The sequence below is a fragment of the Hippopotamus amphibius genome, chromosome 3 (assembly GCF_030028045.1).
Source record: "Hippopotamus amphibius kiboko isolate mHipAmp2 chromosome 3, mHipAmp2.hap2, whole genome shotgun sequence".
Lineage (NCBI taxonomy): Eukaryota > Metazoa > Chordata > Mammalia > Artiodactyla > Hippopotamidae > Hippopotamus > Hippopotamus amphibius.
Window position 1 is genome coordinate 154502592 of NC_080188.1, and position 24946 is coordinate 154527537.

General features: G+C 57.3%; 1 protein-coding gene across 1 annotated transcript; it reads left to right on the top strand.

Annotated features, from left to right (window-relative positions):
- CDK18 (cyclin dependent kinase 18) lies at window positions 1-24301 on the top strand. The gene is made up of 16 exons (XM_057729464.1): window positions 1-147; window positions 16301-16451; window positions 16665-16804; window positions 17382-17507; window positions 18315-18371; window positions 19224-19338; window positions 19527-19621; window positions 19841-19903; window positions 20401-20524; window positions 20647-20767; window positions 21713-21810; window positions 22041-22146; window positions 22276-22318; window positions 22978-23068; window positions 23411-23488; window positions 24175-24301. Exons 2-16 carry the CDS (start codon window positions 16328-16330, stop codon window positions 24207-24209), a joined length of 1416 nt encoding a protein of 471 aa, XP_057585447.1. The 5' UTR covers window positions 1-147; window positions 16301-16327; the 3' UTR covers window positions 24210-24301.
- The last annotated feature ends 645 nt before the right edge of the window (window positions 24302-24946 follow it).

Below are 24946 nucleotides of genomic sequence, written 5' to 3' on the forward strand. Positions count from 1 at the left end.
GGGAGCCGCTCACCTTTCCGGAGCCGGGGAAGCCGCCCCGAGCCCAGGCAGGGACCCCAGCAGGGCGCAGGGCACGGCGCCCGGACCCGCGGCACCCCGGCCGTCGCGGGCGGGAGGCGGCGCGCCGCGGACCCCAGGACACGCGCGGTGAGTCCCGCGGGCGACGCGCAGTGGCCGGCCGGCCGGGCGGGCGGCGCGCCGGGGGAGGAAGGCGAGGTCGGAGGAGGGGGCACCGCGGCGCCGGGTGAACTGAGCAAAGGTAAGCGGAGCGCCTCTTAAAGGCGCCGTGCTGTTTTAGCCCCGGGGCGAGAGGTTGGAGGGAAATACCGGAGCGACGTGGGGAGGTCGCCCATCGCTAGGCGTGTGGACAAGAGTGTTGGGGGGTGGGCGATGCCCTGCAGAGGCCAGCCCCACGTTCCAGGTGCTTAGGAGGGAGGGCTGTTTTGCATTCTCAGATCCTCCCCCCACCTCTCCTCCCTGGAGTCTGCACCGGTACTCACTTTGGCCCCCCGGCCTCCTAGGAAGCAAAGTTTTCCACCCCGTCGGGACCCAGGCGCTTTCTCAGCTCCCTTGCTTCTGGGAATGCCAGGCGTCAGGCGTGCCCGGTAACGGGAGAGCCCGCGAATGGGGGACCAGATCCCTCCTGGAGGGGCTTTCTGGGCTTCGGTGAACTTTCCAGAGAGGCAAGCTGGGGCGTGGTGGGAGGCCAGGGCCCTGGGGTGAAGGGGGAGGGACAGGACACGTGAAGCCCTGCAGGTCGCAGCGTTAAAGGAGGTTTGGGGGTGCTACGTGGGAGCCTGTGGGGGTTACTGCGCCTTTTCTTTCCCTGTCCACCCGGGAGCCCAGAGGGGCAGCGCCACCTCCCCACGCGGCGGCAGCGGGCAAAGGGTTAATGCAGCGGTGGGAAAGGGTGGGTGGCCCGTTGGGAGATGTGGCTTGAGGATTCTTCTGTCTGGGGGGAGATAATCAGGAATCAGAAATCTGAAGTCAGCTCTGGCCGGAGGCCTCCGTTCTCTCCCTGTTGGGGGCGGGGGTTTCTGGAGCTGTGTGCAGGCCTTGCGGTGGGAGTCCGGCTGTTGAGACAGTAACTGATCTTCCGTGCTTGGGGTCAACACCCTGCTAGGCTCCAGTGGCCCCTTTCCGAGTCTCTCTGTGCCCCTTCCCGACAGCAAGGTTGGGGCTGTGAGGAGTAGGGGTCCGCTCCCCAGAACCTCATCCCCACCCCCACCCCAGCCCTCAGCAGTTCCCCAACGGTGCCCCGGGCCCTGTGACTCACTGACACCACCGGCCTGCCCCTCCTGTGTCAGCGCCCTGTGAGATTTGGCATGTTTGTGTGGCGTTTTCCACTGGGCATGGGCACACAGCACATTCCTGGACACTGGCCCGAGGGAGCAGAATCCTTGAGGACGAGGATGCCTGGAATGTCTGGCTGACAGACGCGTCCTTAGAGATCCTCTACCTTTCCACTGGCCTGCAGGGGGCTGGGACCACCTTGCTTAGGGTTGGGGGAAGGTGACGATGGCCCCAGGAAACACTCCTGGGTCTGGGTCTGGGTCTGCGTCTTGAAGGTGTTCTGCAGAGAGGGTCACCTTGGCCACAGCAGGGCTACTGTCTCAGGTTACCCTGCCCCAGTCAACCTCCTGTGCAGCTGATGAGCCTGTGAGGCTGACATCCCCCGAGCCCTGCAACCTCACTGCCCACTAGGTTCCTGGGACTCTCCCGCTGGCTGCCCACACCCCGCCTGGAGCCGTCATTCTTCCCAAACTTATTGGGGTTTCCAGAGCCAGAGTAGACTTCAGTAAGTTACATCTGATTCCTGAATGCCTTAGTGACAACTGTTTATTGATTTTATTTTTTAATTATTTATTTTATTTATTGGCTACATTGGGTCTTCGTTGCTGTGCACAGGCTTTCTGTAGTTGTGGAGAGCAAGGGCTACTCTTCATTGCGATGCGTGGGCTTCTTATTGCGGTGGCTTCTCTTGTTGTGGAGCATGGGCTCTAAGCACGTGGGCTTCAGTAGTTGCAGTGCGTGGGCTCAGTAGTTGTGGCTCGTGGACTCTAGAGCACAGGCTCAGTAGTTGTGGCGCACGGGGTTAGTTGCTCCACAGCATGTGGGATCTTCCCGGACCAGGGCTCGAACCCATGTCCCCTGCACTGGCAGGCAGATTCTTAACCACTACACCACCAGGGGAGCCCTGATTTTAGTTTTGACTGGGTGTTTTATTATTGACTGGATGCCAAGGGGTATGTCACACAGCTTTATGAAATAGGTATTGTGTTCATTTTATGGTGAGGAAACAAAGACTCTGAGACCAACTTTCCCCAAATCCACAAAGGTGGGATCCAGCGCACTTCATCTGACCTCAGGCCCCCTGGCTCTCAGTTCCTGCCCCATCAAGGGAGATCCCAGCCTACTCCGGACTTGTCTGGTTCTACATCGGTCCTTGGAGAAGGAAGGATGGGGGTGGTGCTGAGAGTAAGGAAGTTCCCACTTATCCTGTGCCAGGTAGAGCCAGGCTTCTCCACGGAGCACAGGAGAGAGGGTACCCGACCTGAGGAACGAGTAGCTTTTGGTCTGAGATCTCACGGGATGGATGGGGCTGCCTGCCTCGGAAGCCTCCCCATCGGCCCTCGAGGAGATGAAGCTGCCGTCATGGCTGCATTTGTGTTCGCCACACACCCAGACTGTCCTCTGCCAAGCTGGCCTTCCTGTGCCCAGGCAAACAAGCCCCACTCTACAGGGCAGTGCCTGGCGTGGCTTCTCCTGGCTCCTACCCCAACCATGCCTCTGCTTCCTGGGGTCACCCTGTTTTGGACTTTTGTCCAGCATCTGCATCTACCCCTCCCCTGATTCCTTCTTTCCTTCTCTCTTCCTAAAGGAGAGGGCCAGCCCAGCTCCAGCAAGTGTCAATACCAGCTGAGTGACTCCTCTCTCCCCAGCAAACTCCTGAGCTTCTCCCAGCCCCAGTTTCCTCACCTGTGAAATGGGATCACAATCGGGAGGATTGTTACCTGAATAAAATGAAGTAATGCACCGTGCCTGGCACGTGGCAAATGCTAAACAGCTGGTAGCTGTGTTTGTGATTGGGAAAGGAATTCCTAGTTATTGCACTGTGCTTGGTTTTGGGTAGAGACAAAGGCAGGCTTTCCTAACCCCATCAGTCCGGGCCCTTAGACAGTATCTTTTCTTCCCCCAGGTTGGGGAGGAGAGCTCTGTGTAAGAGAATAGGGGGGGTGGGTGGGGTACCAGTTGGGTGAGAACCTGCCAGGAGGAGATCAGGAGTCTGTGCCTTGGGACTCTACCCTCCCCTCTATCCCAGTTTCCAGGATGAGTGAGGTAGGCACTGGGAGCTGGAAAACCAACAGCTTCCTTCTCTGAGGGCCCTCTGGCAGGGTCTCCTTTCCCTGGGGTAAGAAAATCCTCCCCCCACCCCAGTACTTAATTAATTGCAGTCCCTGTTCTGCTCCCTTGTCTGGGAGGGAGAAGCTGGCCGGGATCCAGACTCACCTGATCAGCTTCACCCTTAGGGGAGCCAGTCACATTTGTCTTCCCCCGTGCATCCTGGACCCTTCACCCTCCTGGCATCCTCTGCTGAGTAGGCACTTTCCCATCTCCAGTGGGTGGGAGTGGACCAAGGTCTTGTCCTGGGCCCCACAGCGCATGTGTGCTCACACGCGGAACCCAGCTCTAAGGCTGGACTCACAGCAGCTCAGGCAGAGGGTCTGGGACCCAGGAACACGAAAGAGCCAGGGGCTGGGCCTGGCGTGAGCTGGCCAGTGGCGCAGCAGCAAATCAGGAAGAGGGAAAACTGAAGGCACATCTCAGCCAGACCTCCTGTCGGAAGGAGAGCCCATCTGCTCCTAAAATCTCCACGGTTCTGTCTGCAGAGGAGGAGCGATAAGGAGGCGGGTGTGAGAATTGCCTTTGAACTGGAAGGGGTCTTGGGGCTCCCTGACAGCATGAATGATCCTGGTGAGACAGAACACCCTGGTCTCGGAGACACTGGCCCGAACTTTTGAAAGGACGGTGGCAGACCCTCTTTCTCGGAACGCTGGAAAATGGTTTCACCCTGTGCTCCCACCCCACCCTTCTGACATTAAAGTCTTCCCTGGAAATGGAGGGGTCAGTGTAGACAGGATGACCTGATGCTGGCCGGCTGGTGCGTTCATTCATTTTTGTGCGTGGAGGCGTGTCTCCTGCTCACCGTGGGTGGGGGCCGTGTATGGGCTTTGGGGTCAGTTCAAATCCTGCCCCCGTCGCTCAGTACGTGGTTGCCTTAGGTAAAGGAACTTGCTCACGCAAGTTTCAGTTTCCTCATTTAGAAGATGGAGGGAGTCATGGTATTACCTCATGTGGTTGTGAGAATTCCAGTGAGGTAATGTCCATGAGACTCTGCGCATTTTGCCTTACCTTGTGTCATTACCGAGGGGTGGTGGCGGACGGAGTCAGTGGCCATGTTTGGCAGTTCCCAGGACTCTGGGCTCTCCTTGACCCCTGTAGAAACCAGGGCTCAGGCTCCCAGTTGGGAAGGAAACTCTGTTCGTAAAACATTTCTACCCTCCCTTACCCCAAGCGCCCTCTCCATTTTATCATTATTGTGGGAAGCTCTGGCAAAGCTCCAGAATGTTTGTCCTCACACCTTGCTTCCCTAAAGGAGCCTCTCCTTTCCTGCCTTTGGGGGACCCCTCAGGAACCGAGGCTGCTTCCCTCCTCTGGCCCTAGCCACTGAGCAAAGGAGATTCTTGCTGGGTGCCCAGGCCCAGGAGGGGACGTGGCTGTCCTTCCCCATATCCTGGCAGGATCCAGTGCCTGGAAGCAGGTAGGTTGTAGGTCCTGTGCTGGAGGGCATCACACTCATGACATCAGCAGTGCTGGGCCTCTAGGCCCCCTCTGCCAGCAGGGCATAGCTGAGGCCAGGAAGGGGGCCCTGAGCCCCTCCCTGTTCCTGGCACGGAGCCTAGCTGGCAGCACCCTTCCACGGCTGGGCTGGGTGCCATGTTCTGGGCTGAAGCCAGACCTGCCTCGCTCCTTCCCTGTGCAAGGCGGCCCTCCAGTGGGCCGCTGATTTCCCTGATAATGGTGCCCGGTGCAGGGAATGCCATTTCTGGCCAGGTCTTTGCTGTCCCTTCTAACCCTGGGGGAGCAGAAAGGGCACTGAACTCAAAGTCACAAGCCCTCAGTTCTAGTCTCAGCTCTGCCCCATCAACCCAGTGGCCTTGGGCAGGTTGCTCCCCTTTCTGAGTCTTCCCTTCTTCACCTGAAAAACAAGGGCACAGACCAGGGGATTTCTAGAGCCCCATCCAGGACGGCTGGTTTGTGGTTCCAGCTTTTGCCAGTCCTGCTGGCAAGGTCAGCTGTGTTCAGAGACCCTAGGAGGGACTCTGCCTCTGATCCCCCAAACTCTGCAGCACAGGGCCTTCCCCCAGGTGAGGCCAGGGCAGCTGGTCCCTGCCACAGCTCCAATGGACGAGGAAGCCCTGGAAGGCCTCCTCCTTGTCAGATAGGAGGAGAAAAATTACTTCCCAAAGGAGTGGGTGCCGGATTCAAATACCATACAGGCACTGATGCCCAAGGGCGAGGCTTGGAGAATCATGGCTCTTGGCCAAATCCAGTCTATATTAGTCTGACCCATGAGCTAAGAATGATTTGTATAGTTTTAAGTGGTTGGGAAAAATTCAAAAGATGAAAGTAATATTTTGCGACACTTGAAAATTACATGAAATATGAATTTTAGTGTCCACGAGTGAAGGTTTACTGGAACACAGCCACACATTCGTTTACATCTTATCTGTGGTACTTTTACGGGGCTAGAGCTGTGTAATGGCCGAGGCTGCATGGCCACAAAGCCTAAAATACTGACAGTCTGGCCTTTTACAGAAAAGTTTGCTGACCCTGCTCAAGATAATCATAGTCCTCCCAAGGTTTGCGCTAAACAGTTCTGGAATCTCTATCTAAAAATACTTTCTTTTCATTTGAAAAGAAACGTTACTTCTTTTAACATAAGCAGTGAATGTTCATTATGGAAATATTAGAAGATGCAAATCAGCAAAAAGAAGGTATTAAAATCACCCATAATTCTGCCACTCTGTTAGATAACTACTGTTAGCATTTTCACTTAGGTCCTTCTGGATTATATATATATAGTGTGTGTCTGTGTGTGTACACACATATCTGTCTGGATTATATACAGTGTATTTACATATATTTATATAGTGTCCATGTATTACACATGTGTATCTAGCACACATGCTTTTACGCGTTGTGCACAAATGCCCTTTTCATTTAAGTACACGTCTCAATCTCTTTGCTCTCTCGGGGACTGTCCTAGGCCCAGGAGGGTAATTCTAGTATCTCGGACCTCGGGGGAACAACCAGACTGAGGTGCCCAGCAGACGGTTGGGCCTGTGCGTGTGAGGCTCAGGGGCTTGGCGGGGCCAGAGCCGTGGATCTGGGAGTCACCGGCATGTGGGTGGTGGTTTCCACCGCAGGGGAGCCTGAGGTCACAGAATGAGCACTGGAGGCGGAAGAACGAAGGACCAAAGAGGAAACTCAGGAGCGCCAGCATTCAGGGATAGGTAGAGGAAGGAAGTCCACCAGACATGGGAGGGAGAAAGAAGCAGGAGAACCAGAAGGCTGGGGGAAGGGAAGACAAGCCGAGAGCCTGGGACAGTGCCTGGTGCCAGGTACTCATGAAAGGAGAGAGGGACCAGGAGAAACCAGCACCAGCCCTGAGCTCTGGGCAGTGGGTGCCACTGGTGAGACATTTAAAGAACAGTTGAACGACTGCAGGATGTTCAGAGACGTCTCAGAGGGGGCCTTGGAGACAGAGAGGAGCAGGGATGTGGTCCAGGCCGAGGCAGCCGCCTGGCGAGAGGAAAGGCGTGCTGAGTGTGAGCAGGCCAGCTTGCCTTAAAGGATGGAGAAGGTTGGCCAGGGTCCAGAATATGAGCATGGCGTCGTTGGGCCAAACTGGTGGCGGTGGGGGTGCTGGGAGCGGAGTATAAATAGGAATGTGGTCTGGAGATGCTGGGAAACCCTCCCCTCCTGCCCTCCCTGCTCATGAGACTGAGCAGTCCCCCGGGATGCCAGAGCTTGAAGGCCCCTGCCGTTCCGCTGCTAAAGTTGGGCATGGCGAGAAGACCAAAGCGACGTTAACCAAGATCCCGTGACAGGTTCTTCGGTCTGGACGAGGGAAGGCTAAAGGGAGGCTGACCGGGCTGCTCTTTATTTCTCCTCCTGTTGATCGCATAGAGGATGGTGCGCGTCAGCCTCTGTCCTTAAGCACACAGAGGGAACAGAAGTGAGCATTTCCACTGGGATTTAGGAAGAAAGTCCTAAGGAAAGGTTCCAGACTTTGGAATTTTAAAAACATTGGGTAGTAGCTGAGGGACCTTCCTTGAGAATCTTTAATGGACGCTGCTAAGAGGAGTGGAAAAGGGTCTTCTCTGTCTGGGGGGTGAGGCAGGCCTGGTTTGGAAGCAGATGTGGGAGACAGAGGTTTCCCTGCACTGGCTCCTTGCTCCAGCCTCTGGTCTGGGATATTCAGCTTGGCCAGGACCAGAGCTGACAGAAGAGCGCCTTGTTCCATCTTATCACTTAGAAATCCAGAGCCTCCCCAAAGATTACTGGCCAGCCTTAGCTGAGTCTCCAAAAAAGGCCAAAAAGAAAATACCAGAAGATGATCTATGTGGCTTCATTCCTTGAGCCTCAGGAAGCCAAAAAGAGCAGAGTATCAGCAGAGCTGATGTGGGGCCCACACAGTGGGGCAGGGAGGTCAGGAGGGGTCATCTGTAGGGGTTGAGGCCAAGGTCTGGGCAGTGTACCTGACCTGTGAGGCCCTGGTATTCTGCCCCTGGGGGATGAAAGCCCATGAGGAGGGCCCCAAGGCCTGCCAAGCCCCCTCCCCACAAGCTCTGGAGGCCCCAGCTCAGTGCATGTTCCGTTGGTACCTCTCTTTAGACTCGTTTCCATCCTCTGTCCAGCCCTCGCTGTGCTGTGGCCCCTGCCAACCCTGAGGCCTCCACAGACCTCACCGGGGGAGTTGCTGGTGGGCAGGAAGCAGCCCCTCTGCCCTGGCCCATGCCTCCCCCACTGCCATGGGGAAGGGTTGGCTGGAGAAGGAGGGCTAGCTTACAGCTGAGGCTTGGAGTATAGTGGGCAACTGACAGTCTCCTGGCAGCCCTCTTACCTCTAAACAGCTCCCAGACCAGAAATTTTCAGCTTTCATAGATTCGCTCACTGATCATTTGAGGGTTTGCTCAGTGCCAGGCCCGGTGTCAGGTGTTAATGGTGAGTCAGACCCTGTCCTTGCCCTTAACAAGCCCACAGGCAAACTAGGGAAACAGACAAGCAAACAGTTACAGTACAGCGAGCCAAGTGCGCTCCGTGGGAATATCCAGAGTGCTGTGGGAGCACAGACGAGGGGCCCCCACCTGGCTGGGCCAGCAGGGTTTCAGGCTAGAGAGGACACGAGGGGCGTCGTAGAAGGCGTCCAGGAAGAAGTCATGCCTGACTTGAGCCTTGAAGATGCGAGCACTTTGCTGGCTTTCCCCTTGTCCCTGGCCCACCGGTCTCTGGGTTCCCCAGGAGAACCGAAGAGGAAAGACATCCCAGGGGGTCCCGGGCTGGGTGATGGACCACCGAGCTTGCTCTAGTGTGCCCAGAAAGAGGGCAGGGCCAGGCCACCCCCATGGGCTCAAGTCCCACCTGCTTAGAGTGGGGCTGGCCTGACACGCAAAAGATAAACGTAGAAACAAGTCCCTGGCTGCAAGTGGAAGGAAGGGTCTGCATACAGACAGAGTGTTCTGGGGATTCAAGGTGCCAAAAGGTCTTTGTCTTCAATGGGCCTAATGTTTAAATGTCTGTAGCGGAAAGACGCTTAAAGGAGTCATTCTGGTGCACTGGCTGTGGTCTAATCCAGCCATGTGTTCATTCATTCCACAGACACTGGATGAGCACCTGGAAGCTTCCTTCCACCGTGAGGCGCTGGGGAAACCTAGCTGCCGGAGACCCTGCTCGTGCCCTGAAGGACATCACGGGCTAGTTATGATGCACAGGCTGCTCTGGAAGCCTCTCATTTTACCTTGAGGGAGGAGGGGTGGCCACGTGCAGCTTCCCAGGGGGGAGCAACACTGAGTTGAGTTAGGAAGCGATTTTGAAACATGAGGAAGGGCATCCCAGGCCGAGTGAAGGTTCGTGTGCGCTGTGAGTGTGGTTTACTCTGCGAACGCCAAGTCTGTTCCATCAGCTGGACCCTCCCGGGAGGAGTGGGAGCTGAGACAAGGAGACAGGGGTCAAAACACAAGAGGCCTAGTCTTCTGGCTACTGGAGTTTGGACTTTTTCCTGAGGGTGGTGTTAATATTGAAGAATTTAAAATAGGGAAGTGACATCCACAGAAAGCAACTGAGAAAGTTAGGTCTCACAACCGGCGGCAATTGGATAGGAGGTTAGACATTATCCCCACTTAGCAGACAAGGAAACTGAGGCATGGGTGTCTTCCCAGGTCATAGTGCTAATAGGTGGGAGAGCTGGGACTTCTTCCATGACTCCAAAATGCAGAGGATTTTGGAGAGCAGCCTGGGCAGCACACGGCCCTCATTGCGTGGGACTTCTGCATCAGGTAGGATGCCGTGGAGGCTAGTGGTGCCTTTGTCCAAGGCAGGGGCGACCCTGAGCCCCAGACACTTTGCCTCCTGATCAGCTTTCTGCAGGTTAGTCCAGCTTGCTCCTGGAAAGCCTTCCCCACCTGCCTCCTGCATTCCAAACAGAGGCTGTGGGAATCTTCTCTGAGCTCTGTGCCTGTGTCCAGAGCATCTCTTCATTGGCAGGGTGACCACAGGCCTATCTGTCCCCTTGATTCTGGCCACTCAGAAGGCCCCAGGCTGACATCCTTGCTCATGCAGGCCGGAGCTCATGGAGTGAAGTGAGTGATGAGGGCTCCAGGGCTTCTGCATCCGCAGCTGCCTGTCAGCTCCAGGCAGTCATGGGGTGACTGGCTTCCCCTGAGGTTTGTCGCAAGCCAGGGAAACTAAAGCCTCAAGCTGTGCAAGGCAGGGTCAGTTAGAGGATGAAGGAAGAGATGGTATCTGTCAGCTCCCCGCAGGCACAGTTCTACTGGGAGGAGGGAGTGTCTCTGAAGTCTCAGTTCATGACATCTGCAGACTTGGTAGCCGTGGCCTCTAGTTCTTTTGAAACCTGCCCGAAGGCCTAGAGTGGCTGAGTGGCAGAGGTGGGGGCAGGAAGTGGGCAGCAGAGAGTGCCATAAGGACCCTAGCTGATGGTCAGCCTTTGGGCCCAAGGGTCAGACCCTCTGGGCCTCAGAAAGTGGGCAGTTGGAAGTTACATCCTTCATCCCCTGCCCCTGGGCTCACAGAGACCGAGACCTAAAAGAAAAGAAAACAAAGCAAAAAGAGGGGCTTGGAAAAGCATCTCACATGTGCCTGGAATGCAGTAGGTGCTCCCTGTGCTGGTGAAACAGCCAGCCAGGCCTGTGTATGTCACCAGCACCAGGCACAGGGATCAAAGTGCCCCTGGTGAGGGAGGCACGAGGAAAGTCCTCACTGTGGTCCCCATGCATGATGTACTTTCATGGAGTGTGTCCATCAGACGGGCACCCTGCTGTCCTGGGGGGTCTGGGAGGCTTCTGAAGACCCAAGACCTGAACTGCATGCTGTGGCGGGGAGTGGGGAGAGCAGAGCCCGAGAGGAAGGGCGGTGCGGGTCTTGAAGGACCTTGGGTTGCAGGCTGCGAATTGGGGCTTTATTCAGGAGGAAGGGAAAGGGCTTCTCATAAGGGTTCCCTGAGGAATCTCAGAGCCTGGCTCCCTAGAGATTAGGAAGTGAAGCTGACCTCCACCTTCTGCACCAGTCTGCAGCCAAATTTCTGTGAGAGGGAGGCTGTGGCCCAGCTTCCCCGGATGTTCTGCCAATCTCCTTCTCTGCCTCCATGGTCTCCCAGTCTTGGTCTCCCAGGTGTCCCAGCCTAAGGGCAGATGTTAGTTCTGGGGACTGGCAGAGGTTGTCCTGGGGGTGGAGAGCAGCAGTCCATCTCTGCACTAGCTGGATGATGGGTGATGGGTCTGTGGGCCGACCTGGCCTGGATGAGAGCTGTCAGCCAGGAGGCTGAGGTCCCCTGCCCGGTGTGGCCCTGCCAAGTTGCATCAGTAACTGGGGAACCCTTCCTGCCTGGCCTTTCCCTCTCCATGTGGTGGCTCAGGCCTGCCGATTGCTGTGTTCCCTGCTTCCTGTTCCTCTTCTGTCCCAAGGTCTCAAAGCACCTTATGGGCTGTAAGAATGTCTGTGAGGGAGGTGTTTGATGAGCTTTATATGGTCCTCTTTTCTGCTACATTTTTACATCTGTGCAGGAAGTTGAGAGAAAAAAAAAAGGGAGAAAAGAGAGCTAACATTTTCTGGGTGTCTTCCTTGTGTCAGCTCGCTCAGCATCCCCACTCAGACATCCACTGGACATAAAACACATGCCCCAAACCCCACTCAGACCTCCACTCTCAGCATCCCTCATCCCCATGGTGGCCACCCATCCTTCCAGTTGCTCAGGCTGAACCCTTTGGAGTCCTGCTTGACTCCTTTCTCACACCACATATACAATCTGTCTGCAAATCCCTCTGGCTCCACCTTTGAAATATACCCAGAATCCAGCCCCTTCTCCCCACCTCCACTGCTCCACGCTGGCCCCAGCCATCACCTCCTGACCCAGCTCCCTGCTGCCCTGCTGCTGCAGCCAGAGGGAGCCTATTAAAACCTAAATGGGATCAAGTCACAGATCCCCGCAAACCCTCCCAAATCCCGAGGGGCCCGAACAAGATCTGTTCTCCTCTCCAGCTGCACTGCTGCTCCCAGACCATACCAAACTCACTTCTGCCTCAGGACCTTTGCACCTGCCATTCCCTTGCTGACCTGCTTCCCCTAGATTCCATATGACTAGCTCCCTTCCTGGTGCCTACTCAGAATTTTTCCCAGAAGATGTCACCTTCTCAGGGAGGACTTCCTGACCATCCTACTTAAAATTGCAACACCCCACCTCTCACACTCCATCCTGCTTTCCTGTTTTATTTTTCTGTGTTGCACTTGTCACCATCTAACATACTGTACATTTTATTTACTTATTTTATTGTCTGTGTTGCCTCTCCCCACCCCCATTAGAGTGTCTGTACTGTGAGGGCAGGATTTGTTCACAAGTGGATTCTCAGGGTCAACAACAGTGCCTGACGTGTAGTAGATGTTCAATAAATAATTGTTGGATGAGACACTAGAGCCAAAGCTACAAGCAGTAGTGTCACTTAATCACCGTCATCAGTCTGCTAGTGGTAGCGCGGGACTGGAACCTGGGGTTGTCTGGCTTTAATTCATGGTGGGGGTGCAGGAGAGCTGAAAGGTAGAAAATAGCACTTACAAGCCTAGGCCGCAGGGAGGGGTGGGGGGTGGGGTGGGGGAATTCCATTTAGGAGAAGAAAAGAGCCATGTGGTCACCGAGTTTGTGCACTTGGCAACTGCCAGGAAATTGCTGCCCAAGTTTGAGCAAGTCCGTTACCCTCTGGGAGCCGCGTGGTTCTCCACGGGCGAGCTAGGAAGGATTAGGATGGTGGCTCTGTGAGTGCCCACTCCTGCCAGCACTCCAGGAGTCCAGCCCTTCCTCGCGGGGCGCACGGTGGCCTCTGGGCAAGTGTCAGTTTCCTGCCTGCCTGGCTCCTCCTTCCTCCTGTGCTACCCGCTTCTCTGGCACCAGCAGGAAGTGCTGGGCTGGCTGGTGTGTGCCCAGGAGGAAGTGGCGGGAGGTAGGTCGAGAACTTTATGGACTCTCCTGGGCAGGAGGGAAGGCCTGGTTGGGGGTCTGCCTGCCCACCCGTGCAGCTCCTGAGGGGGACTTCTTCCACATCCCCCGACGCCACCCAGCCGGGCCAGCATCCTTGAATGCCTGTCTCCCTCTTCCCCTGGCACCAGTTGCACGGGGACAGCCCCAGATGGCTCCCTGGCCCTGGGGACAAAGGCCACCCTGTGCCCAGCCCCGGGCTGGCTGCAGGCTGGGTCACACTGAGCCCTTCTATCCCCACATGGGGGTGAGGGGCAGACGGCACGAAGGTAACAGGCCTTTTTCCTGTCTCCCTTCCCCCTTGACCCTCAAATCTGAGGAGCTGACTCTCCCAAGAAAGAAGTGACTGAGGCATCTTGTGTCCTGAGCTAGGGAACAACAGACCATTCACTGCCCAGTCTGCCCTGTCACACCCAGACCCTGCCGGGTTCAATGCCCCAATTGTCCCCATCAGAGAGCAGCGTCCACTCTCTGCGTGGTCACCACCCCTGCCGCCTGCTCCCCTGCCACCGTCAGGAAGTCCATCCCTACACATGACCTCCATCGCTCCTGCTGCAGTGACAGCCACTTCCTCTCGGGCTCTTCTCAGGCCGGGTGGAGAGCAGCTGGTTCCCACCATCTACATTGCTCGGCCCCGCATTCCTGCTCAAGTCAGCCGTCCCCAGTTTCACCCTCCACGTGCTTCCTGGTCCCACTGGTGTCTCCTTTCTCCTGACTGAACCGTGAGGAGGGCAGGTGCGATTCTGGCTGGTTCTCCTTTGTCTTGTAGAAATCCGGGCCTCCCTCCCAAAAGGCCTTTGATAAGCTCCCCTCCCCCTCCCCTTCAGGCACGAGCGAGGGCATGAGATTTCTGGCAGCTGCTGGTGATTTCCGGAGCCACAAACCCATTGGGCCATCCCATAAAGCCCAGACTGTAGGGTGGCTTTATGGGGAGCCCTGTTTCTAGAAGAGGGTGTCACTGGCCCCTCTTGGCAGAGCACAGATCTCAGGGAGCCAAGTGTCCAGTCCCCGCCCCCCGACCCAGGATGACCGTGACTGAGCTTTGGGCAATGCTTTGTGCAGGGCAGACATTTTCTCCCCTTCTGGTGGGTCTCCTCCTCCACTCAGCATTCCCTCCACCTGCCTGTGCCTCCCCAGCTCCGAGGATTCCTCATCTCAGCACATTAGGGCAATCTGGAAACCTGGGCAGGTTACCATCCCTTGCCTAGACCTCAGATGCTTCCCAACCATGGCTCCAATGTTTAGATCATTGGGCGTGGGTTTTTTTTCATTTGTTTGTTTGTTTGTTTTTTGGCCGCCCCACGCAACTTGTGGGATGGGGACGGTTTTTAAAAATGCATTTTCCCAGGTAGCATCCTCAGAGCCTCAGTTCCAGAATCTGAGGTTGAGGCCCAGGAATCTGAATTTTTTCAATACTCCCTGCTGATACTGATGTTCAGCGGACTTGTAAACAGTTGATCTGTACAATGGGGACACCTCCACTCTCCCGTCATGTGGGAAATGTGAGTCAACAGGCAGGGCGTGTCGAGGTCCTCTTGTCTCCGGAGCCCATGTGCTGCCACCCTCATGAAGCCCCCATTATGCCCCCCCATCCCCGGCGGGTGGCAGCCTCTGGGAGCCTCCTGTCCATGAGAATCCTGCAGGTGGCAAACCAGGGGCATGGCACAGAGCCAGGAGGGGTGGCCGAGGTTGGCTGGCAGGAATGAGCTTGGAGATGGAGAAGCAAGAAAGTTCCAGGTTGGTGGGCTTTGCAAGGAAGCTGGAAGAAGAAGGGCTCTCAGCTACCGGCTCATCAAAGGAGGCCTCACAGCCTCCAAGTTCCTTGAGAAGAGGGACCAGGCTTTACTCAGCACTAACCCCAGTGCCTAGCCCAACGCTTGGCACTTTGTTTGTTGAGCTGAACTGAGTGAGACGTCAGAGGCCACTGACAGAGATAGGCGCGACTGGCAGTGCAGACCTGAGGCCTCTGCTGTGAGAGGTATGAGCCTGAGGAAGGAGGGCCTGGCCATACCCAGTCTCTGGGCTCAGGGGAGCTGGAGGGCCACAACTTAGCTGCATTTGGGGGCAGCCAGGAGCCTGCAGACCCAGGGAGAGGACCCTTTCCAGGCTGGCTGAGGACAGGAGGATGTGATCATTAAGCAAAGTAAACATGTTGCTGACCCATAATCCCTTAAACCAGGATCCAGGAGGGGCCTGGTTGCCTTGGCAACGGGTTACTGGCCAGTGACAGTGCTGAGAGCATCCTCTGGGAATGGGCTGTGCTTGGTGTGTGGGTAAAAACTAGGAGAGGGTGCAGGGTGGCCCCCTGTCATCACAGGGCAAGCCCGATAGCTTCATGACAGGTGTGGAGGGGGTCCTTGTGAGGCCTTCTGATCCCAGCCCCACTGTGGCCGAGGGAGGAGTAGGCAGAGCAGAAATGAGGGGGTGTCCACACTGGGAGCTTATGAAACCGCGGAGGGGAGGGGTGGGGAGGAAAGGGAAGGGAGGCGTGACAGCCCCACTCTGAGTTTTCAGGGCAGAACAGAGAAGGAAGGGTCTACGGGAAGAAGCAGTTGCACAAGTCTCACTGGGAGGCCCGCAGGATGTCCCTTCACTCAGGGAGCAAGAGGACTGAGGAGCCACAGGGAGGGAACCACTTCTAGCTGGGGAAGGGGCCCTGGGCGAGCAGAGCAGCTTCCCCCTCCCTGCGTCATGTTTTCTGCAGTGGACACCCTGCCTGCTGGGGTTCTGCTGTGGGAGGGGCCAGCAGTGCCCCGCCTCCTCTCCCTGGGGGCCCTGTCTGTTTCCGGTAAATTTCTTTCCCCTGAGACATTCAGCTGCTCCTGACCGCACATATTTCAGCAGGAGAGATGGGGCTGGGCCCGCTCAGATGCACACTTCCTCTCCCTTGTCCCTTTCCTGTCTTTTCCTGTCTCCTGGGGACCCAGTACAAGCCAAGGGGGGACCTCCAGGTGTCAGTATTGGGAGGAAATGGGGTTTGGACCAGACTGCGTTCCGAGGGTGTAGGCTAAGCTATGCTCAGCTTATGGGCATCAGTCCGTAAGGCTTACTGGCTGTTGACATATTCAACCTCTCCCATGCAAGTTGGTAAAGAGCTGCTGGCCCAAGGGCCACCGGGTTCTGGTGTCATCCCTGCCACCCCTGGCCTCCTTCCAGAACTCTCTAGACCTCCAGCAGCTAAAAGGTTACCATCTGGCCCCGGGGAGGCCTTCAGGATCCTATTGGCACATCAAGCTGCTATTATGAGCAGTACTTTGCTGTGCTTCTTAATATTGATTGTGAGTATCTCCCAAGGGGCAGGGAATCCTGGGGGCATGGGATTCACAAGGAGGAAGAGGGTTAGGGAGTTGCCACCCTGCCCCCGCCCCGAGTGCAGGGTGACAGAGCTTGATGGGAAGACCCAGAATTCACAGTTGGTGGCCACTGGACCCACTGCCGTGTCCTCACCTGCTCTCCTCACTTCTGTCCCAGGACCCCGCTGCCTACTCCCTGCTGATCATGAACAAGATGAAGAACTTTAAGCGCCGCTTCTCCCTGTCAGTGCCCCGCACCGAGACCATTGAGGAGTCCTTGGCTGAGTTCACAGAGCAGTTCAACCAGCTCCACAACCGGCGCAATGAGGGTGAGGGGTCCGGGGCTCTTCCCCCGCGCCTCCCCCACCCCGCATTCCCCCAGCCCCTCCCCGCCCTCCCTGACACACTCTGACGCAGCAGCACGGCTAGCCTTGGGCCTGGCCTTGGTGGGGGAAGGGCTGAGGTCGGGGAGTGGACTCTCCACCCCGCCCCCACGCCGGAGCAGAGAGGCAGGGAGGGTAAATGACGCCTCTCCCTCTCAGACCTGCAGCTCGGTCCTCTTGGCAGAGACCCCCAGCCAGAGTCAAGCACCTTCTCCCCCACAGACAGTGGGGAGGACCCCGGGCAGCCGTCCCCTGGCATGCAGTACCGGCGGCAGAACCAGCGCCGCTTCTCCATGGAGGTGAGGAGCTCCGGGCTCCGCGCTGTGGGCGTGGCGAGACACATCCACAGATGTACGCCCAGGAAGGTGGTTGCCTAGGAGCCAGACTTCATGGGTTCAAATCCCGGCTCTGTCATTAATTAGCTCTGCGACCTTGAGCAGGTTAACCTCTGCGTACCGCAGTCTCCTTGTGTTAAAATGGTCATCGAGAAGATTAAATGAGAATATATCCACGTGCTCAGAACATTCCTGGAACATAGAAAGGACTGGACAATTTGACTATTGTTCTTATGACCCATATACATGTGCCCAAGTGTATGAAAAATATGCTTACAGCATCGCAGTGTCTGCAGGACTCTCATCCTACAGATGGTGACTTTGAGGCCCAGAGAGGGAAGGAACCTCCTAAGGTCACACAGCAACCCCTGGGTGTTCATGCATGTCTCTGAGCACATCTTTGAAGCATCACAGCCCACGGTTCAGTCCTGTTGGGGTTGTTCACAGGGAAAGCCAGCCCCAGGGTGGGAGGTGAGGGTCCCACAGCTCTAGCTACCCTGGAGCAAACACTGGCGCCCCTGTCTCTTCTTGACCACTGCAGGACGTCAGTAAGAGGCTCTCTCTGCCCATGGACATCCGTCTGCCCCAGGAATTCCTGCAGAAGCTGCAGTTGGAGAGCCCAGACCTGCCCAAACCGCTCACCCGAATGTCCCGCCGAGCCTCCTTGGTGAGTCCCAAGAGGGTCAGAGGTCACCTAGGTGGTACACCCTCTCTCCCCAGCAAGACATCGGTCCTGGTTTTGCCTGTCCCAGCTGAGGCCTGCAGTAGCGTCCAGGGAGGTTCCTGGGCCTCTGGCGCCACCTGCTGGACAGAGAGGGATTCCCATAGTTGGTCCTCCTTGGTCAACCTCCACTCCCAAGTTGGGTCCCACCAGCTGAGCTCCAGGCCCCCTCTGGGGTGAGACCAATAAACCACCTGGCATGTGTTTCCAAGTCTTGGATGCCTATCAGATTTCCCTGAGAGCATCTTACAAAACACAGATTCTGGTCCCCAGTCCAGATACCTACAGACTCAGCCCCTGGGTGGTGAGGTCCAGGAATCCATACTGTTAAGGGTTGGGTACTGCTGAACTACAGCAAGAGTGCTGATGAGAGAGGCTGTAGAGAGGTGGGTTCTGCACCGGACCCTCAAGGTATAGTGGAGAAGGAAACAGTTCCTGCCCTCGAGGGGCTTCTGAGCAGGATGGAGACAGGTGAGAAAGGCCTGCGGTAATCCCAGGATGACAGCCCTGGGCTCCGCAGCCTCCACGGCCACGGGAGAAGGAAACTCACACTTCCAGGGGCCCCTTCCTCTATCACAGGGATAGAGGGAAGAGGGGGAGGGGGAGGATTGGGGGCTGCCCTCACCCTGCTAGCCTCAGACCCCATGGGGGGCTCATTCCTTTCCCACCTAGAGGCTGAGGGTGGGGAGGTGTACCGTATATGGGACTGCTGTGGCCTTCAAGCTCACAGGACCCTATGTCTCTCCTTCTCAGTCGGATATCGGCTTTGGGAAACTGGAAACATACGTGAAACTGGACAAACTGGGGGAGGTAAGAGGCTGGGCTGGGTTTTCTCCAGGCTGCCAGGCAGGGTGGTTAGGAGGAGGAATGGGGTCTTCCCCAGCCTTCTCCAATCTGCGGTCACGCTGCCCCTCCCCCACGGATCTTGCCATGCCGCCTGGCCCAGCCTTTGGCAGGTGTTAAGATGGGCCCAGGTCCTAGAGGAGGGCATGAGGATGCAGTGGCTGATGGGCTCTGGGGCAGAATCCAGTCTTTTTTTTTTTTTCCAGCAAGTATTTCTTGTCTGGGATCAAATCCCAACTCCACCGTTTACCATACCAGTTCTTTGGCCTGGTGTGAGCTATGTGACCTCCCTCTGTGCCTTGGTTTCTTCCTCTGTCAAATGGAGATCATAATTGTTCTGCCTCATAGGGTGTTGTGAGGGCTGAACAGGTCATGATAATAAGCTTTTGTGCTGTGTAATTATTAGCTATTTCCGTTATTACTGCACCTGCCTTTGTGTTCCAGACTGGGGGTGGGCGATGGTTTACAGAGAGGAGGAGGCGGTGGCCCTTTCCTTCCAGGAACCCAGAGGAGACCTGCATGTAAACATCAACAGAATATAAGGAAGGACAAAACTGGTGTTATCATAGAGGAGCACCTCGCCTGCTGGGGGCTCGCAGGAAGGACAGTTCCTTCTGACCGGGGTGGGGTTAGGGACAGCTTCACAGAGAAGTGGGCTTTGGAGGAAACAGAATTTCAGTGAAGGGGCGGGGGTGGGGGGTGGCGGGGAAAGGCAGTCTTGCCAAAGTCACAACCCAAGCAGAGGCATAAAGAGGAGGGCGTTGGACAGAGAAGAGCGGGCCCTGAGTGTGGCTGGGCTGCTGGGGTTCTTGTTCCCAGGGAACCTATGCCACCGTCTTCAAAGGGCGCAGCAAGCTGACAGAGAACCTCGTGGCCCTGAAGGAGATCCGGCTGGAGCATGAGGAAGGCGCGCCCTGCACTGCCATCCGAGAGGGTACAGCATCCTAGGGTCCTGCAGTCTTGGGGCTCCTGAGAGGAGGGGTTCCTGGCCTGAGCCCTGGTAGCAGCCTGGGCACCAAGAGTCATTGCTGGAATGGGGACTCCTGAGGCTGACCCCCGGAGGAGAGGGTACGAGGGGCATATGGGGCCTCAGGGACCCAGGCAGGCCTGTCTCCCCCATAGTGTCTCTACTGAGGAACCTGAAACATGCCAACATTGTGACCCTGCACGACCTCATCCACACGGAGCGCTCCCTCACCCTGGTGTTTGAGTACCTGGTGAGTTGGGGGTGGGAGGCAGAGGGTGGGGGTGGCCCAGGCCTTGTTCTAGAATCAGGTTCTCAGATGCTCCCATGCAGGAATGGCCCGGGGGCCCAAGCTTAGGGGCAGCTCAGGGCCAGGGACCTGTCCCACTCCTGGGCTTGGGTCCTGCCCACGGAAGGGCTCCCAGCCAGGGAGTCAGGTCAGGGCGGGGCTGAGCCACGCCCTGTGTTCCAGGACAGTGACCTGAAGCAGTATCTGGACCACTGTGGAAACCTCATGAGCATGCTCAATGTCAAGGTAAGAGCCTCCGTGTCGTGGACCCCGCCTCGAGTGTTGCTGACCCCCCCCCACCCCAAGGCTGCGTGTTAGGCTCCCTGTCTGTCAAGTAGGAGCGTGAGTTACCTGCCAGGAGGAAGAGGGGCTTCCAGGGAAGGTCAGGGGGATGAACGGCCTCGCCCTCGTGCGTACGTCCCCCCCGAGGGCAGGCTTCCTGGCCCACTGTGGCCCCTCCCAGTTCCTGGCCGGAGCACTCTCTCCTCCCGCACCCTCCCGCCTCCTCTGCACACATGGTGCCCTCCCCTCTGTATGGGATGCCTTGGGGTGGCTGGGGCCCAGGATGGGGCTTCCACATGGGCAGGAGAACCAGGTAGCTCTCCAGGTAGCTCGCCTCCACCCAGTCTTGTCCCCATCCACCTCCCAGCCACTGGGAAGAGGCGCAGGATCCCCTCTTCCGCGCTCCCCGCCACGGGACCTGCTCCCACCTTGCCCTGCCCCCTTTCTTCTCCCTTCCTCAGATTTTCATGTTCCAGCTGCTCCGGGGCCTTGCCTACTGCCACCGCCGCAAGATCCTGCACCGGGACCTGAAACCCCAGAACCTGCTCATCAATGAGAGGGGGGAGCTGAAGCTGGCCGACTTTGGTGAGGGCCAGAGCCCACAGGGCTGGGCGGGGGGGGAGGATCCCATACAGTCTCCTCGGGATGTGGGTACTGTTGGCGGGGGCGGGGTGGGGGGGATGGTTCAGTGATGGGTCTGTCCCTAGGACTGGCCCGGGCCAAATCAGTGCCCACGAAGACCTACTCCAATGAGGTGGTGACCCTGTGGTACAGGCCCCCTGATGTGCTGCTGGGGTCCACAGAGTACTCCACCCCCATCGATATGTGGTAAGCAAGCAAGCGCTGTGGGACTGAAGGGAGGAGGGGCCTTCCACACCTCCAGACTCGCTTTTGCTGCCCCCCAGGGCCTCTGTGAAGGGCTGTCTAACCTCCTTTGAATAAAAGCCACATGGCATCCTGCTGAACTGGATGTTAAAAAATTAAGGGCTTCCCTGGCAGTCTAATGGGTAAGACTCTGTGCTTCCGATGCAGGGGGTGTGGGTTCCATCCCTGATCTGTGAACTAAGACCCCACATGCCACGCGGCACGGCCAAAAATAAAGAGAAGCAAGTTAAAAAAAAAAAGATACATTAAAAAAAAACAATTAAGTCAGAGCTACATGGTGTTTCCCTGGCTCTGAATAGACCCTCCTAGGCTGTGCTTCTGAACTATTCCCCCAGGGGTACATAGGGGTGCAGGAGGGCCCCCACAGTAAATATGATGAATCTTACCCAAGCATCAGTTCTACTGAAAAGTTTAGAAGGGATACCTTTTTTCTTAAAATTAACACACACGTGATTCAGTGTAGAATGAAAAGTTGGCCAAATTTTAAAGGTAAAACACAGTTTTCTGATGAATGGCTGCTGTGCCCTACACTGGGGGTTTCCTTGGGGGGTAGGTTTGTGGACTTCTCTCTTCCAGAGGGGGCACACCATGGAAAGTTTGAGACAACACTGCTTGAAGAGCTGCCTCATGGGTGCTGGCTATGCAGACCCAAACCCTACAGAGTGAAAGGGGAGAGGTCAAAGCATCCTAGAGCCCAGAGAAGCCCCCAGAGGGCGGCAACAGTGGGTGACTGTGCTGTGCTAGGAGCCTCTGCACCCCTGGGCCACCCACCCCAGGGCCCTGACCCATTTGAGTTGCCGCGGCAGGGCATCCTGCTGGAGCAGCGCTAGGAAGCGCGGGTGCAAGGAGGTCCAGCCTGACGCCGCCCCTGCCCATTGCTCCCTGCAGGGGCGTGGGCTGCATCCACTACGAGATGGCCACAGGGAGGCCCCTCTTCCCAGGCTCCACGGTCAAGGAGGAGCTGCACCTCATCTTCCGACTCCTCGGTCAGTCTCCTGCCGCTCCCTCCCTCTCACCACGAGGGGGCGCCAGAACTCTGTCCAGCCCGGGCGCATATTGGGACCGGGAAGAGCAGCTCCCACCCGCTCCCGCTCTCTACAGGGCGGGGACTCCGGTGGCCTCAGTCATTCTCTGCCCCCACCTCCTACCTTGCAGCTCTCCAAACTCGCCCTGGCCCTGGCCTCTCACCCCTCCCCACCCCTTCTCATCTCCCCAGGGACGCCCACGGAAGAGACGTGGCCCGGTGTGATGGCCCTGTCCGAGTTCCAAGCCTACAACTTCCCCCGGTACCTCCCCCAGCCGCTCATCAGCCATGCTCCCAGGTAGCCCCTCCTCCCCATTCCTCCTCTCGGCTTGTGGTCCTGGCTGTCCCTCCCAGAGGTGGCCAGGAGCCCCACCTGCCCCACCCCGCCCCCACAGGCCAGGCCTGTGCCAGCTCCTTCCTCCCACAGGTTGGACCCTGATGGCATCAACCTCCTGACCAGCCTCCTCCTGGTGAGTGTGCGCCCAGCCGGCCAGGGCCCAGCAGTCAGAGCCGAAGCCCCAAGATCCCACCCCAGCCCTCCGTCCCGCCTGCGTGCTCAGGGCTTGCGAGCCTGAACCGGCTTCCCCTGTACATTCCAACCCCCAGGCCCACGAGGAGTGCTGGCTTCCACAGACTTCAGAGTTGGTGCACTCCGAACCCAAACCCCTAGCTGTGTAGCTGTGGGCTAGTTACAGAGCTTTTCTGTGCCTCAGTTTCCTCAGCTGCAAAGTAGAATGAATCATTCATATTTTGTAAGATGGTCTTGAGGATAAATTGAGGTTTTGGAATACACTTAGAATGGTGCTTGTCTTGAATAAGCACACCATAAAGGGAAGTTGTTAGTATTACATAGTAATATTACTAGTATTATAGTGATGCCTTAGATGCTTCAGCATCTGTATTTCCATTCCAAGAGGAGGTTATTCTCTGAAAGTTCCGTTTCTGGTTTTCTCCTGGTGGCTGGAGTCCTGGGACCCTGAGCTCTGAGACTGCCTTGGCTTGGGCTGGCAGCTGACCCCAGGGGCTTCTCAGGTTAGACTCTGGCCCTTCCCATCTTGGTCATATAACTTAGCATAGGCGGAGCATTGCCCAGAGGGGTCCCTGCAGTCCCCCACCCTCTGCCTTTCAGTACGAATCCAAGAGTCGTGTGTCAGCAGAGGCGGCCCTGAGGCACCCCTACTTCCGGTCTCTGGGAGAGCGTGTACACCAGCTCGATGACAGTGAGTGTATAGGGGAGGTTGGGGGAAGGGGGCAGGGCCACCCCAGAACCAAGGAAAGGGAGCAGCAGGTGTGGGTGGAAGAGCCAGAACAAAGAGGCCAGAGGCCCTGCGTCTAGCTGAGCAGCCTGGCTTCCCCTCCTTGGGTTTTTGTTTCTAACGAAGGGAGCAAACTCAGTGGATCCGAGGTGCTGCCTGAAAGGCCCAGTTGGGTGCTCCTGGGCCAGTGCTAACTGAAGAGGGTGCTCCCACCTCCGTGCGCTAGGTGGGCGTGGGGCCACAGGCTCCAGGAGGAGGGCCAGCTCCACTCAGCTCTCTCCCTGCCTTTTCCCGCTCTCACCCCAGCTGCCTCCATCTTCTCCCTGAAGGAGATCCAGCTCCAGAAGGACCCAGGCTACCGGGGCCTGGCCTTTCAGCAGCCAGGTAGGGGCTTGTGCCTCCCCCGCCTCCTCCCCTTACTAGAGGGGGCCAGGGCAGGTGGCTCCGCCCTCTCAAGGAACAGAGATAGGGCCCAGCAGCCCCTCCTGCCTTGGGAATGGGCATGGCCTCCCTGACATTGGCCTCTCTTCCGGGGGCCTGTGGGGAGCAGGGAAGGGCTGGTTTCCCTATCTCCTTCCCAGGCTTCCTCCCCCTGTGTCTCGCTCCTCAACCCCCACCCCAGACAGAACGCTGCATCTGACCATAGCCCGGATGAAGGTGCAAGAATGCGCATTTTCTGGCGCAGTCTCTCTGCAAACTCTGAGCTCTCTGGCCTCCATCCTGGGAGAACTGTACTTTGTTTCTAGACTAGCTGATGGGCTCAGACACGATAAGTGCTTTCCATGCAGTATCCCATTTAATCCTAAAATACTGCTTGAAATTGGTACTATTAGTTAGTGGCTCCCCATTTCACAGGCAATGAGACTGAGGCTCTGGGAGGCTAAAGTGCAATTTCACGTAGCTAGTAAGTAGCAGAAATGGGATTTGAACCCAGGACTGAGCAGCTCGCGAGCACATGCTCTTGTTGGCTCTATCAGCATAGCTCTGGAGGACATCCGTCCCTCCTGATCTCAGGTGATCTGCAGCTCAGCCTTCTGCCTGCAGCCCCTCATCTTTCCTTCATTCTCCAGGGCGAGGGAAGAGCCGGCGGCAGAGCGTCTTCTGAGCCGTGCCCACCCTGCTGTGGCCCAAGGGACGAGAGGTCACACCGAGCACAGCTGCGGCAGGATGGGGCCCGAGGAATGAGGGATAACGGCCGGTCCAGAAGACCTCTCGGCAGCCCTGCTGGCCATGGCTGTTTCCTCTCCCTGCTTCCCACGTGCCTCCCCAGTGGCCTTGGCCTAGACACCAACCCCTCCACCACCTTCCCTGGGGCTGGGCATGAGCTGCTTCCCTGGGAGGAGGTGAAGGGGCAGGGACTGACCTCAGACACTTTCCCACCTTAAAGTACTCGGGCACCAGCATGGAACCCACACGGACAGAAGAGTCCAGAGGCCGGGCTGAGTGCTGTGCCTTGGACGTGGGCACGACCGTGCCCCCGCCCCCCAGGGAGCCTGCCTGCCTCACCAGTTTGGTCGAGTCCCTTTTGGGCCCCTGGGAACCCACACGTCTTTCCCCTTTCTCCCTTCTGAGAGCAGGAGGCAACATGGCACCTTGTCTGGGACCCTGGCATCCTGGGTGTCAGCGTGTGTGTCAAAGCCCACCCCCCCCCGAAGGGCAGGTGTCCCCGGAGCCACAGAGAGAGTCGTAGCCCCAGCCCCTCTTCTCATCACCCCCCACTCGTTCCCATTCCCCACTCCTCGCCAGAGGCCCCGTGTGCTGCTGGACGCCCAGGTGAGTCCAGCGGTGGCCTGGTCCCACCAGCTGCACGCCCGCCGGCTCAGCCGGGCCCGCCCGCTCCCC